Source organism: Dendronephthya gigantea, unplaced genomic scaffold, assembly GCF_004324835.1.
Source record: "Dendronephthya gigantea isolate DGI-Jeju-01 unplaced genomic scaffold, DenGig_1.0 000056F, whole genome shotgun sequence".
In the NCBI taxonomy this organism is placed as follows: Eukaryota; Metazoa; Cnidaria; class Anthozoa; order Malacalcyonacea; family Nephtheidae; genus Dendronephthya; species Dendronephthya gigantea.
Window position 1 is genome coordinate 162,628 of NW_021163066.1, and position 15,362 is coordinate 177,989.

A 15,362-nucleotide genomic window follows, 5' to 3' on the forward strand; every position below is an offset into this window, starting at 1 on the left:
GTTGTTGCTGCTGCATCTGTTGTTGTTGTTGTTGTTGTTGCATCTGTTGTTGTTGTTGTTGCTGCATCTGTTGTTGTTGTTGCTGCTGATGAAGTGTCTCATCAGCCAGATGCCATTGCTGTGATGCTTGTTGGTCATGCTTTTGGGGTTGCTGTCCTTGGAGATTTCCTGAATCATTTGCTAGTTGTTGCTGCGACAAGGCGTGGCTTGCTTGCAAGTTGTTTTGTCCCTGTACTCGAGGCTTTGCTTCACTAACATATGAACCAGATTGCTGATGAAGTGGTTCGACTGGTTCATTATTCTGCCTCAGCTGTGGGGGCTGTTGTTTTGAATAAGTCACAAGACTTCTCCGAAGTTTCAAGGTATGCTTCTCCTTCAGGTCTTGCAAGTCCTGTTGTTCAAGAACTTTTTCACATCCATTGCACAAACCTAGACAGGAGAATAGAGATTCACTGATTGGTAAGCTAACACTTTGTTTGCTCACAAAAAAATTCTCTGAGCGGGAAATATGATGATCACTAGTTGCTGTACCATGTTACAAATACTACAACACTGAATACTCCTCCCTCATGACAGAGCCACCATGTTTATAAAGTTACATAATTATCATTCCACCTCATCAAAGGGTCATGGATAAATTTACTAACCATCATCTCGTTCAAACACCATCAGAGCAACTTCATTTTTTAATACAATGACAGGTTTCAAGGCAAGAGGTATCCTTGATTCTGTGTTTAAAATGGCTGTCCCATCAGGAAGGTACTGGCTAACCTTGGATATTGGTATTAACAAAGGTGGTACCACAGATGGAAAATCTTTGGATGGAACATCTTCTAGAGAGTTACTGGATGAAATCGACATTGGACTAGGAGCTGTTTGGAATTCTTGGTCAAAACCAGCTAGTGGTCGATCTAATGGTAAATTAAACTGGTTGGTTGAGGGTTGGATAGTTTGTTGTTCTGCTGAGACAAGAATTGGTTTTTGATCAAGCTTGCCAATTGTGTTTGAAGGTGTAGTCCACTGGGTATTGAATAGGGTTTGTTTGGGCTGGATGTACATCTGACTTGGAACATTCTTGGGGTCTTGACTTGTTGATGCTTGATTCAATGGTGCATTTTGCTGATCATCCAGGAAAGTTTTCTCAAGGTAGTTACCCTGCCCATCCTGGTCAACAAAATCAGCGAACTGGTTAGTGTCTACTAGTGTAGAACTTTGGCTTGAAGTTGATGCAAAGTTTGCTTTTTTCTCGGATACATGGCTTGTAAGTTCTTCAGCATCATCATCTTCATATATTTTCAATGCTTGAAGATTGACTGTCGGAGTGTTTGGAGAATTGGGTAATCCAATGGCTTGCTGATCTGCAATTGAAAAACACATTCCTATTGACTATTTAATAAAATATGCTGGATAACATTTTGATAGACTCAAACTATAGCAATATGAGTGTCATGATAACTAATATTCAGCACTGCTATTACCTGCATTAGTTACTTGAGTTGGTACAAAGTAGCTTCCTTTTTCCTGGTCATTGGGTGGAGTATCTTGGGAGAAATCTTTGCCAGGAGAAAAATCCTCATCTGCCATAATCTGAGCTTGTTCATTGCCATCATAACCACCATTAAATGGCATTTCTGAGCTCCCAGCAACTATTGGTTTGTTGCTTTCAATTTCGTCGTTCATTTCTGTCATGCCATTATTTACAGTTTGGTTTGCATCAGTTGAGGTGGTGCTTGGTAGAGTGGGGACAACCTCATCAGCTAAACTGGTACTTGGCAGAGTAGGGGTGACCACATCAGTTGAGGTAGTGATTGGTGGAGTGGGGGTGACCACATCAGTTGAGGTGGTGATTGGTGGAGTGGAGACAACCTCATCAGCTAAGCTGGTACTTGGCAGAGTGGGGGTGACCACATCAATTGAGGTGGTGCTTGGTGGAAAGGGGGTGACCACATTAGTTAAGGTGGTGCTTGGCAGAATGGGGGCAACCACATCAGTTGAAATGGTACTTGGTGGAGAGGGGGTGATCACATCAGTTGAGGTAATTGGCAGAGTGGGGGTGACCACTCCACTAGGTTCTGGTTCTTTTGCTTTATTAGCAATAGCTGTTTGGAGAAGTTTTTGAAGTGTCTCAATGTCTAAATCACCAAGTTTGGATTGCAAGAAGCTAGCCTCCACACTAGCTTGTTTATCTGCCATTGTAAACTAGTAGAAATTGGAAAAATCATCATTAATCAAGTTCATATTATCATACTGTATACTTATCAAATTAATCTATCTGTGTTATTGAATATTCATATGCTCAAACTTGGAACAATGTTGTAAGACAACCAATATTAGATCTACTCAACTTTTCTTTGCATTTACTGTACAGGGAGTTTTTTAAACATTTTTATTGCTTTTTCTAGCAACGATTAGGTCTATTATTGCATTTGATTCAGATATTCTCATAAACAGCCCGAAAATGTCGGATATAAATTACACATTTGGGGATCCATAAATCAGATGATCATGTTTCACAATTTTGACTATTTTGCAACTACATTATATAGATATTGAACACCACATTTAATAACAAGTCAGACTGTTTAATTTCAAACAGTTGCCGCTGATGTAAATTACAACAAAATTCTACAAAGTGAAAGTACCTGTAGTCTGGTTTACTTTATAAAATATTAGAATACGAACTGTAATGTGTCACAATATAAATATGAAATGAACAATACATGCGATTATTAAACAATGTACCCCAGTCACTTGCCAGGAAGTCCTGGAGGAGACAAAACTAGATGTAAAGATGAAATTAGGACAATTCTTATGTAAGCGTTTATACTCACGAGTTATCACTGGCAGAATAAAGCACGGTTCAGTTATTTGATATGTCGAGATCGATCTAAAATTGAATCAAAAACCACGTATCAAATAACTAGTAATTAATGTCGTCGGCATCGCTTGCTTAAGCTACTACCGGGTAAGGTAAGATGGTTCAGAGCTTCTTCCAGCCAACAAATAAGCAAACAAGCAATTCAAGGTAAAAGATACATAGTTACTCTTTATATCGCCAATGAAAAAGAAGCGTTTTACCTGCTAAAAAGTGCAAAAAATAAAAGAATTCATCTCCATTTTCTTCACTGTTTTGGACCATCGACCTGTCACTCTGTCGTGGACTAGGCCGAGAAGAACAAGCATTCTTTACTCAAAATGGCGGGGAACAAGGAGCGGGAAATTCAAAGCGGTTTAGCTGGTAATTTTGAGGCTGAAAAGGACGACGAAGCGCAAGAGAAGGAGATCTGCAACAATTTTAGTCATATAAAAGAACTGTTGGACATGTGTACACAGAAATGTTTGGCCCCTGTTAGGTAGAAACTGTTTCTCAAATTGGCTATGGAGTGATGACATGTGTATGCGGGTATAGTTTTGATTTACCTGTGTTTTGATTTACCGTAGATTTAAAAAGATCTCCTCCTGCTTCAAGAAGGTCAGAGAGAAGAATCCAGCAATCTTTGACAGTATTGTACCACAACTTATTGAACATTTGAAAGTCAACATTGAGGTTTGACCAATAAAATTCTACCAGATATGTTTTAGATAATTTCATAGCTAGTATTTCATAATATGCCATGATTTGTATCTGAACATCCTGAAATGTTTTTAGCAAGAACTTGAGCTCATGTTTCAACAAGAGAATCTGGTCCATCTATGTCAACAGCTGGATGAACTACAACCACAGTCAATTGGTCAAGAGGAGGCATGGTATTAAAAAATTCAAATTGCTTACTCATAACATTGCTATCAAATGGTTTACATGCTCTACTATGAGTCTATCCGATACCATTGTTGTTCACTGTTATTCAGAAATGTATCTTGCATACTTAGGCGACCCTCTGGTACACCAAGTGAAGATATCAAAGATCATGTTCTATCTGTTAAGTTAGAACTTCGTCAAAAACTTCGAGATAAGCTGAAACAGGTTTGCATAATACCATAACATACAAAACAATAATCAACTTTTGACCAATTGGAGAATGTTGCATTCTAGAATGCTATTAATTTCATAATTTCACCTAATTTCAGTTGCAAGATGAAAATGAGACATTAAAAAGAAGTTTACATGAGACAAGAGAAGAAATCACTGAAACAGAAAAGAGAATAACTGCAAAACATAATGAACTACAAAAGGTGAGTTCTGATTTTGGTGAAGGCTTACATGGAAATATTGTTGCTGATAATATCCTTACTGGATCTCTAGGAAGAACAGTTTAGAACTGATAGAGCTATCCAGTATAAATAAAGTTAGTTTAGTTTAGGTTTCCTCCTGAAGTAACACTGGATCAATATAAGATGATACTTACTGAAGCAACAGTTTCTCTAGTGTAATATAAAGTTTGTTTTGTTCATAATCTTGTGCTAACATCACTTCAGATATCATCATCATGCGATTCTTTAACAACTTGCAATAACAATGAAGATAACAAGTATTCATTGGAAGAAATTATAAAGGAACTCAACAGATGAAAAATCAAACATGAAATTTTAAATATAATTCTCTTTTACCAAACATTTTGTAAACTTTTTATACAAAGTCATATGAAATGTGCATTGTTACTACATCATAACCAAGATGCTGACTGTTTCGCTTTTTCAATCCTGTGGTGATATTGATATATCGATCATTTGATGCAATCATAGAACCTGTACTAATTGTATTCAAAGGTGCTACATATTAGATGTTATTCTTCGAATCATCTCAAAGTCTGACTGACCTTTGATGATGCACTGATCAGAAAATGCATATCATGACCAAATACATTGTATTTGATACTTTGCTGTGATGATTCTGCACAGGCTATTTTCTCCAGTACTGAAAGAGTAAAATAGTAGGACACCTGAGTTTCATTGTAATGTGTTGTGATATGGGATCTTAACCCATGTGGCCGTGTTATATGAAAGCTTGTTGATATTTACCTGTGCAAATTTATGAATCTGTTCAACTACGACAGCGAACATAGCGCTAACACTTTCATCAATCAGAGACTGAAGATAATGGACCGCTTCTTCATCAGAAAGATCCAGTCGAAATTTCGCTTCCACCTAAGAACAGAGAGTATAAAATGACTTTCATATGCTATTGAAGATAAAACCTACCAGTTAGTGGCTGGGTCAGGATGGACTGGCCAATGCCTGAAGGCCCAAGCAGTCTAGGGATCTAATAAGGGATACGCCATGCAATAGTCCCCCCCAAATCTATCAATCTCTCACCTTCTTCACCGTTTTATCAGGTTCCAACGCAATATCTGGTACATTCGCATCCACCATTAACGCAAATAAATTGAGGATCAAATTTGCTGATCTGCAAAAATAAAACAGAGAATTCTAGCACAAACAACGCGTACTTAAAGACATGTGTTCATACCTGCGCAGATGCAAGAAGGCTGTATAACATTGCCTTCGGAATTCCTGATAAAATTCGCTTTGAGCTCCCCCCATTGCCTCAACCTTGAAAAAATTTGAAAGAGATATTCATAACGAAAGAACCATGCGAGGATTAAGCTATGTAAAGATCTCTCTGAAGCAAGCGATGTGTGTTTGTTGTCGTCCTTGAAACAGTAGTTTTTACAGAGTTCAAGTTAGTTCAAGTACTCACCATTTCTTTGCTTAGTTTCATTGGCGGTGGCAATGGTTTGGGATCTCGACCAAGGATATAACCAAAGTCAATATGAAATAAATTGCCTTCGTAAGAATATTAGAAGAAAAGACACGTTACCAACTTGGGCAAATACGAAAACCTTGAACAAGTATGAGAACAATTAGCTGGAAAATCTACCAGATTTTGTGAGCAATAGATTGTCCAAATGGCGATCTCCAATTCCAAGTAGGTACGTGATCACACAATAGCCAGCTAAGACGAAATTACATTTACAATCAAACAAACTAAACATGGTATATAAGAACTATAAGAACTTCAATTTACAAACTTTACAATCAATTAATCGTGAGCTATCAAGCCAACGGGAATTAGGTACGCATGCAAGTATCTCAATGCTAGCATCTCAATGCTTTTTGTAACCGCTTAATGGATCGATCTGTGGGCGTTTTCTTTCTGGATATTACCATTGTAAGGTTATTATAAAACTCACCGCAACTTTTCACATACGTGTCCATAACCTCTGGGCTGATTCCACACGGAGCACCTTCGCATGGGGCGTATTTACGAAAGAAATTCTGAAGGAAACACAATTGAAAAAATAACCATTGTAAGAATCTCTCAATCATCACCTTTGAAAACAAACACTGTGTCCCTTGGACAATGTTGATTACGTTCAGCAATCAAGGTCTACATTCTACAACCTTACTGGATGTGGATGGTGCATAATTTTAAGAAGAGTTCGTAACCTATGCATGCAAATGGTTAAATCGCAAATTCGAGTTGAAATTTCGTTATTTACCTGAATGCTACCATCGGAGGCCAGAACCTCTGCGACAGGACAGGACTCGATGAACTGCACACAACCTAAGACGGAGAAAATGAAGACACGATTCAATACTTTCAACGAAAGTTCCACAAAACTTGGTCGCAAGATTCATTCTTGGTCGCAACACTCACCACTGTTGGTGCTCGTTGCTAGAACATTGTACGGAGTCAGCTTCAAATCCAAATTTTCAAGCATCAAAAGCTAATAAAACACAATAAAATAACTCGACTTTTCGAATGTGTATTCTACGCCTTTCTTTAGTTCTTAAGGCTTTAAAAAAAGCTGGTTTTTCAGGTATCATTAACCACAAAACTTCAGCTCAGTACCTTATCCATCAAGCGAATAATTTGAAGAATTAACTGGTCTTGACGCAAATCATCACCACTTTTAAAGATTGTCTTTGATAAGAAAAAATCACATTTCAGCAACAGACTTGTTTCAAGTATATCTAGCAACTTTTTTATAAAATGACTCACAATGTATTCTTTGTCGTCCACAGTTCTAAAGGTGAATTTCGCTGGCATCAAAGCACTTTTAAATAACGTTGCTTTATCTAAAATATATCAGTTATTCTGGATGAAAAATGACTAAAAACTCTGGCGGGATCAAAACTTAATACGATCCTTCACAAACCTGCGACTACACCAGTTATTCTGACGTTTGGGTCGAGGGGCAGAGGCAAAGGTTCCTTCAGATCAACTGATTCTGGATTTTGTAAAATACTTTGGAGTTTCTCAATCTAAAGGAACAGAGAAATGAACCACCTTATCACCTGGTGTACCTTCTTCTCACATGCTCCACCATCTTATCGCCTGCTATACCTTCTTCTCACCTGCTCCACCATTTTATCACCTGGTGTACCTTCTTCTCACATGCTCCACCACCTTATCACCTGCCATACCTTTCTCTCACAAGCTCAACTATCTTCTTATCACCTGCTACTTGCTGTACCTTCTTCTCACATGCTCTATACTATCTTACTGCCTGCTATACCTTCTTATCACACGCTATACCTTCTTCTTCCTGTTACCACCGAACTGGGCCACAGTCTTCATGATTTGTCCTAGTTTATCAACAAACTGTTGTTGTCGTCTTAACATCCTTGCTTTCCGCACTTTTATTGGAACACCATCCTAAACAAGAATCATGATCAAAACCCCAGTCAAAACACTAAGCAATATCGTAATATCAACCGTAGTAACCAGAGTGGGACAAGGGTGTCAACTCATTTCTTAATATGGAGCAGTCCAGAGTTTATTGGTAAATATATAAAAGAGACATCTTCCTAACTCGATTTGATTATTCAACTACTATATGTAAATAGAATTTTATTCGGAATGATATTTTATACCTGCATAAGCGCACGCACGTAACGCCGAATAATTTTACTGTAAATAGCGTGAGCCTTAGTCGTATTATCCTCACTGCACTCCACTCGAAGGTACCTGGAAACACAAATATCAATTTCACCGATCCTTGAAAATTCTTTTACTAAAGTTTCAGTATACTTGCCAGTAAAGAAAATTAGCCAATATTTCACTTCTGCAAGCACGTGATATAAGAAATGATTCAAGATACGAGCCCTTCGGTTCCACTGATTTTAGACTCTCTGATAGCGCGACCTGCTGCTCAGGAGGTTTGCTTTCAAGCAAAGGATTATCTGTTAACATAAAATATTTATTCTTATATTCTAATGATCCAGTGTTACTACAGGAGGAAACCTAAACTAAGCTAACTTTTTTTATACTGGATAGCTCTATCAGTTCTAAACTGTTCTTCCTAGAGGTCCAGTAAGGATCATCTCTTATTGATCCAGTGTTACTACAGGAGGAAACCTAAACTAAACTAACTTTATTTACACCGGATAGCTCTGTCAGTTGTAAACTGTTCTTCCTAGAGGTCCAGTAAGGATCATCTCTTATTGATCCAATGTTACTACAGGAGGAAACTCAAACTAAACTAACTTTATTTATACTGGATAGCTCTATCAGTTCTAAACTGTTCTTCCTAGAGGTCCAGTAAGGATCATCTCTTATTGATCCAGTGTTACTACAGGAGTAAACCTAAACTAAACTAACTTTATTTATACTGGATAGCTCTATCAGTTCTAAATTGTTCTTCCTAAAGGTATCATCACATACCTTCCCCAGCAGACTCCGGACTGAACCCAGCCTGTTGAGAAGGATTAGGCTCGTATCTCAGAGCTTGAACTAATTGCAGTAGATACAACAGCAGGTCCTTTATAAAGAAAGACAGGAGATTTTATTACCACCACTTCACACCTCATTAACAGAGCTCTAAAATGAACTAATCAAAAAACAAGATACCACTCACGTCATCATTTGCTTCACGAAGTCTCGAGACAGCGTATTTTCTAACCGCTGGATTAGTGAACTGTTCGCTCAATAATTCCAACGCGTCATCGACATCAATAAGACTCCACTTCTGCATAAGATCAAGGGCCTTCAAATAAATAACAAATCCATCACTATTCAATCTTCAATCAATTTAGTTCTTAGTAATAATTATTAGCAAGTGTTATCGCCAAGCAGACTGGGGCCAAATCAACGTCGTATATATTCAAATAAAAAAAACAAACATCTTCCACTGTCAAATACCTGTCCTGCTTCGTGAGACTCGTTCCACTCGACACATTTTAAGAATTTTGTGAGCGCCTAAAATCACACAAATTATCACTCATCTTGCAGGATATCCTTACGGGGAACTACGTATTTCGCGCCAGAGAAACGAGCTTGAACAAGTCTGGATATCTTGGCTGACCGAAATCCACTACTATACAGGCCTAATACATTCAAAATAATACAAACTAATACATTCTCCTGCATATTTCGCATTATTTTACAACCCTCACCTTCTTTTGGCTCGAAAGATAAAATCTGAACTGCCAGAGTAAATCTTTTTCTTCTGAGGTCAAAACTTTGCTTGGAGGATAACCAACGATTTGCTGAAGAAAATAATACAGAATCAAGCAAAGAATTGGCGAGTTTCATTACGAACAGCGGGAAATAAACCACAGATTATTGTAGAAATTGCGAGAGCAATTACAAACGACGAATTTTCAATACGTCTTCAAGACAAAGCTAAATAACGAGAAATTAACGAAGATGGTTTATTTTCTTTTGTTTTTTCGCATATAAAAAGTTTAAAGCTTTATAAAACGGGCAAGATTTCGACCGAATTTATTTTATTTTCCACTGAAAATAGGGACTTGTTAATGACAAAAACATTAAATATCAATGGGGAGGTAATTACGAAGATATAACACGATTGACATAAGAGCGCATGGGAGACGACAACGAATATAAAACACAGCAAAAAAAGAGAGAATAATTGGAAACTATAATCTTAGCAAATTTTCCCAATTTTACTCTTTTATAAAAATATTCTTGAAGAGGCTCGCAACAGGTCATGAAAAACTCACAGCAGTTTTCATCTTTTCAAATTAATATTATTGACTTTGACATGTTCCTCTTGTGAATTGAAGAAATTGGGTTTAGTTTAGATGGTTTAGATCAATCAAGAGTTGTATTCTTACGTTGAGTTGATCTCTGACGGCCGCGTTTGGCTTCATTTCATGCGAGACTGTTCCACTACGAACACTGCGAACTAATTTGTGATGCTTTGATTCGACCAAATTTTCCTGGGAAAAAACAAAGTGGAAATTAGATAAATAACTGTATTCAATAGGGGGCAACAAAGACGGGAAAACATTCATTGCAAATGGCCCCTTGACAAGGACACAGTTACCTGCATCAGTTAGTTTTACAGGAAAATCATCTCAATCATCATGCAAAAGTTCTTAATCCTTACAAACCAAAAATCGTTTGAAAATCTTTCTTTATTTCAAATGAGATATCCTTGGAAAAACGTTCAACTATGTTACGATGTTTGACTTACAGCCAGTATTAATTTCGTATTTTATAATTAATTATTAACCGCGTTCAATGAGAACTGTTTTGCATTCTCGTATATTGAAAATCCAATTTTTTCCTTGTATTTAATGAACGTAGCTTAAAAACGTGAATGGAATGTCGCTGTTATTAAAGAGTTTGCTAAGGTTTAATATCTTGTTGAGATAAACTGATTAAATTATTTACTATCGCGACAAAGATGGCGATATTTCAATTAAAAAACCACAAAGGTTTTGATAAATTTGCTGAAATAACAAACAGCTTCGCCAGTTTTGTATGTGTATCGCAATAAACTTCGCACAATAAACGATTTTTTTCTATGCAAATTCGTTCAGTTCAGTCCAATACATGCACACGAAAATGTGTGGAGTGCGCCTGCAGCCTAGAATGAGATCTTTATGTGAAATTAATGAAGAAACGCTCCAAATTTAAGGGTCCAAATGTAAGGCTTTTCTTTTATTTTATTCCAGCAAAAGATAGTTTTTCGTTCTTATTTTTTTCTTCGCTTTTCTATGGCTACTCAGGAAGACTAAGGACTTTGAAACAAACGTTGTATTGGTTAAAAAATGAGCGTGAAACCGTTTTGTCTCGAGGGAATCCAATTCATTATTCCGGCTATTAAATCTTATAGTCAAAATTTGTGACGATAGCGAGGCCAATTATCTCTTAAAAAGTGTACCTGTAATATCTCCGGATCATGAACTCGCACGATTTCTGGAGTGTAATGAAATTCTCCTTCGTCTGAAAGCTAGAAATATCAAACGGTAAAATGTAACACATCACGATTTAATACATAATGCCTGCAGCCATAGGCTGAATTCAGCAGTCACTCGTTTAGAATAGAGAAAAAAATCGCTACACAAAGATTTTACGTTCAGGATAACCTGTATTTTCACACTCTACCAAACTGATCCAGACTGTAATCTAAGGCATACCTTCTCATAATAAACTACAGAAAAATCAATCCCATCTTCGTGTATTCTTGGAAATTCAACCATTAGAAACATTGAATCTGAACTTCGCTTTTCTTTCTATGAAATAAATATGTCCAATGAAAATCAACACAAGATACAGCTCTAGGTATTTTCTATGAAACTGTTGCAAGATATGGCAGTATATAAAATTTGTCTTATGAGAAGGTATAGAAGATTGTAACTATCATTTCTTTATTTCTTTACTCATACCTCATTCACCATTTCAATTTCACGAAAGGTCAACCTGTCCAGCCAATCAACTTTGTGCATTCGGCCTTTGTGATGTTTTTTACTCAACTGCAGTAATCAAGGAAAGTATACAGTACAGTTTTACGTCATCTTCTATAAGTGGAGTATGAAATTAGATAATCATATCAAATTAAATATAATCTACCTTTGCCAGGGAGCTCATCTTGTCATCAGGATCTGAGGTTTTTCCAGGTGTCTTGGAAGGATGACTGCCGTCAGCCTCAATTTCAGGCCAGACATGCAAGTCATGCATACCTCGTCTTAATGTACTGCAGGTGAAAGGAAACAATTCCAGTTAATGTCTTTGGAAGAGTTGGGAGGGAGGGGGTGAAGGGGTGTTAGGCAGGGGTATTAGGTGGGGATGTGAGACTAAAGCAACTTACCCAGACTTCCCAAAGAGAGAAACAGTTGTGCCACCAACAAGAAGAGCCTTCCTTGGACCATAAACATCCCATATTGTTAGAGCAACCTAAGCAATAATATTTATTATTGAGAAACGCATGGTACTTAAATTATTTTTCCATAGCAAAATCTGAAGTAATTTGTATCTCTAACTGGAAGGTTTACCTGGGCACTACGGGGAAGATCTTTGTACTTCAGTGGCAAGTTGATCCATTCGTTCCAACTGAACAGAGAAAGAAACTGGAGTGAACGGCTATGTTAGGATTTGAAGTACATTAATAGATATTAAAGAAGGGTATGTTACAGTGATGTCTGCATGTTGGTTCTGTCTGCCAGGATATTTTAAGAAATATAGCAGTTTAGTATGTAAACGAAACGTTTTTTTACATTACTAACTCTACCCCACCTTCACGGTGGAAGAACCAAATATTTGGTACTTACTTCCATCTTGTATTAAAGGGTCTATATGCTGTTCTGGTTGGTAAGCATAATGGCTGACCATCTGCATATAGCTGGCAACTCACATAGAGATCAGAGCATGAACTATTAAACAGACAGTGAATTTTTAGTTGCAATACACACTGAACAGCAAGCCTTAATGGTCACCACATATAAATCTGATTGAAACGAACCTCTGATAAAGACCAGAGAATCGTAATTGTGGATCTTCAATTAAAGCCTTGTAGTTTCTCTTTTCACGTTTGCCCTCTAAATTTCCACTTAAACAAAAATGAAGAGCTCTCAGAGCTTGCAACAACGTAGTATTAAAGTACTGCATTACAAGGCTTGTATTGCAGACGAATAGCACAAACTAGTTTTCACTTTTCACTTTTCACTTTCACACACAAACGAACATGGATATAAACTTAAACTGATTGATATCTACTGGGCTATCAAGGATAACAATATGCACATGCACAAATTACAATATAAACTTTATAAAACTTACATTTTCAATGAAACATTAGCGTCTAAATCACAACTATAAACATAATAAAATCTCTCAGTGTCCGCAGCCATCGTCCGCCATATTATATTAATTTTTTAATCTTTGAAGTTTATGATTTAATCTTATGGTATAATCCTAAATCTCTCTCCTAAATCCAGAAATAATCGGAAATAATCTATATATATCGTTTTCGATCACCGGATTGGTGGTTTAAATTCCCCCCTCCGTTCCGCCCCCTCTTCCCCCCCGTAAACATTGAAAGTAACAAAATTGTCAACAAAGTGAAAATCAACATTTTTTTAAAGGGACTTCAGGAAATTCTTGCATGATTTACGCTTACATCACCGTAATGTAGGGCAATCACCTTCAAGAATAACAACAATATGTCTTGTAGAAGTCTCATCAAGTTTGCCAAATGTAATCTGTTGCAAAGGGGAAGAAATGTTTGCCGTTATTTTGCAACCGGCGGAAGGTTTGTTGTCGCAAACTCTGCTGCAAGTAAGCTAAAATATAAAGCAAGTTTCGGAGCCCATTGCAGGGCTCCACACAATAAATCAGCCTGCGAAGACGCGTATTTTATATGGAATGAAAATGGCATCGCAGCTTTCGGTAAATTGACTTTTTGTTGTTGACATAGGACTTTATGTATACAGCAAATTGATTGATATATTTGCAGTGATTGACAGTTTGAAATAGCAAATATAACGCAGTAGAAACAACTTAATAATTGGTTTATTACCGGCATGCTAGTTTGGTTGACTCTTAGGAAATATTGTTTGTTATAAATTGTGTTGTTTTCAATTTGTCTTGTAAGGTGTTGCGGATGGTGTCAGTGGATGGCGACATTCAGGCATTGATCCATCATTGTTTCCCAATATGCTGATGGCAAACTGTTTAAAATGTTTGCAAGAAAATGGAGGCAAAATAGACCTCAAAGAACTCTTGACTTGTGCATACAGTGAGATTTTGCAGAAAAATCAAGTTGAAGCTGGTAATTGTGAGATTTAACAAATCTCTTATTCTGACCTCATTCTAACCGAGGTTGCATTCCAACATGCAAATTTAAATGCTTCTATATTTATAAGGAAGCAGTACAGCCTGCCTTGGTATACTGGACAAAGCAAATGGTCAACTCCAAACACTAAACCTAGGAGACAGTGGTTTTTGCATTTTCCGAAATGGTGAAATACTTTACAAGAGTAAAGAGCAATATATTGACCTAAATGTCCCTTTCCAAGTTGGAGTGAAAGAGATTGCGAACGGCAAGGCAATTCCTCATGGTAATAGGTAAAGTGCCTTTAATTTATCTGTGGTAGAGGATGTGAAATACCTTGATGCTCCATTAAATCTTCATAATATATCATATCCTGCTTTACTCCCTACAGCACACATGATGCAGTTTTGCATACGTTTGACATTAAAAATGATGATTTGATAATACTTGGAACAGATGGTTTATTTGACAACATGTATCCAAAGGATATTTATGCTGCAATTAGTTTAACTTCACCAAGAGATGTAAGTGTCATTTATTGTTTATATAAGTCTTTCTCATCTACATAGGGTGGCAATATCTTTTACTTCTTTAGGGTATGGATTTAAATGGTCGCTCAAGGCAGTTAACAAAGGAAGCACTTGCACGTTCTGTTGAATTAAAACCAGGAAGGTAAATCTACCTTTCCTTATTGTTGATCAACATTATTCAACAGGGTAGCTTTATTCATCAGTTTTAAACTGTTCTTCCTAAAGGTCAGTAGGACTAATCTCTCATTTCATCCAGTATCCTCTAATCTTTTCAGGATCACACCAAGAGAAGAAAGACTTCAGAAATATGAAGATGCGTTGATGATTCCTGGAGGAAACTTTGATGATGTGACTGCTGTTGTGGTCCAAATTCGGGAGATGCCTAAATTTTAACTATTTATATGACTGAATCAGACTGATGTAAAAGCATACTCTACTAAGGTTCTGTCCTTGTGGGACATTAAATAAAAACTGCATATCATAGAAGTATCTACGATAATATGATTTAGTATTAAGGAATGCAGTGTATAAAATGATGAGCTTCAAGTATGGTTGTGAATATCATTTCTTAACTGATGTGTTAAATAATATAACAAAATTGTCGATAACTGAAATAAAATCAATTTTTTTAATTGTATCAATGATAGAAAAATTAAAATATTTAAAAATCGGTCACACATCAGTCACACATCGGAAGCAACGCGATGCTTTATTGGCTATTCCGGATGAGATCCCCCCCCCAAAAAACCATAAATCCCTTTGCGCTGTATGTCTTGAAGTTCGCGTTTTGAGTTTCGGTGCCCCCCAGGGCCTTTTTTAAGAAATTTCGAGTGGGTGGGCCATTGGCAGAAAAGGGCTTCCCCAC

At 37.0% G+C, this 15,362-nt stretch overlaps 4 protein-coding genes across 4 annotated transcripts; 2 read left to right on the plus strand and 2 right to left on the minus strand.

Annotated features, from left to right (window-relative positions):
- Positions 1-10: 10 nt before the first annotated feature.
- On the minus strand, positions 11-3,167 carry LOC114529313 (transcription factor SPT20 homolog; the record flags this gene model as incomplete). The annotated part of the gene is made up of 5 exons (XM_028551070.1): positions 3,079-3,167; positions 2,832-2,887; positions 1,479-2,199; positions 648-1,358; positions 11-429 (listed from the first exon to the last, which is right to left on the minus strand). Coding segments are annotated over exons 3-5 (1,845 nt in total), but the record flags the coding sequence as incomplete, so codon positions are not given.
- On the plus strand, positions 2,731-4,543 carry LOC114529314 (polyamine-modulated factor 1-like). Its single transcript, XM_028551071.1, has 7 exons — positions 2,731-3,025; positions 3,166-3,353; positions 3,442-3,547; positions 3,650-3,747; positions 3,871-3,964; positions 4,069-4,173; positions 4,417-4,543. The coding sequence occupies exons 2-7, from the start codon at positions 3,196-3,198 to the stop codon at positions 4,507-4,509; spliced, it is 654 nt and encodes a 217-aa protein (XP_028406872.1). The 5' UTR covers positions 2,731-3,025; positions 3,166-3,195; the 3' UTR covers positions 4,510-4,543.
- A 221-nt stretch (positions 4,544-4,764) lies between these two features.
- On the minus strand, positions 4,765-13,052 carry LOC114529311 (phosphatidylinositol 3-kinase catalytic subunit type 3-like). The gene is made up of 29 exons (XM_028551067.1): positions 12,974-13,052; positions 12,657-12,743; positions 12,466-12,567; positions 12,190-12,247; positions 12,006-12,091; positions 11,768-11,891; positions 11,584-11,670; positions 11,335-11,430; positions 11,079-11,147; positions 10,024-10,128; positions 9,340-9,432; positions 9,086-9,142; positions 8,802-8,930; positions 8,609-8,705; positions 7,980-8,127; positions 7,819-7,912; positions 7,481-7,600; positions 7,101-7,206; positions 6,944-7,020; positions 6,794-6,865; positions 6,599-6,668; positions 6,441-6,505; positions 6,132-6,216; positions 5,819-5,893; positions 5,639-5,724; positions 5,408-5,490; positions 5,254-5,344; positions 4,960-5,085; positions 4,765-4,855 (listed from the first exon to the last, which is right to left on the minus strand). Exons 1-29 carry the CDS (start codon positions 13,042-13,044, stop codon positions 4,841-4,843), a joined length of 2,574 nt encoding a protein of 857 aa, XP_028406868.1. The 5' UTR covers positions 13,045-13,052; the 3' UTR covers positions 4,765-4,840.
- Positions 13,053-13,244: 192 nt separating this feature from the next.
- LOC114529435 (protein phosphatase PTC7 homolog) lies at positions 13,245-15,012 on the plus strand. Its single transcript, XM_028551241.1, has 6 exons — positions 13,245-13,582; positions 13,788-13,964; positions 14,059-14,260; positions 14,359-14,491; positions 14,563-14,639; positions 14,773-15,012. Exons 1-6 carry the CDS (start codon positions 13,357-13,359, stop codon positions 14,888-14,890), a joined length of 933 nt encoding a protein of 310 aa, XP_028407042.1. The 5' UTR covers positions 13,245-13,356; the 3' UTR covers positions 14,891-15,012.
- Positions 15,013-15,362: the final 350 nt, after the last annotated feature.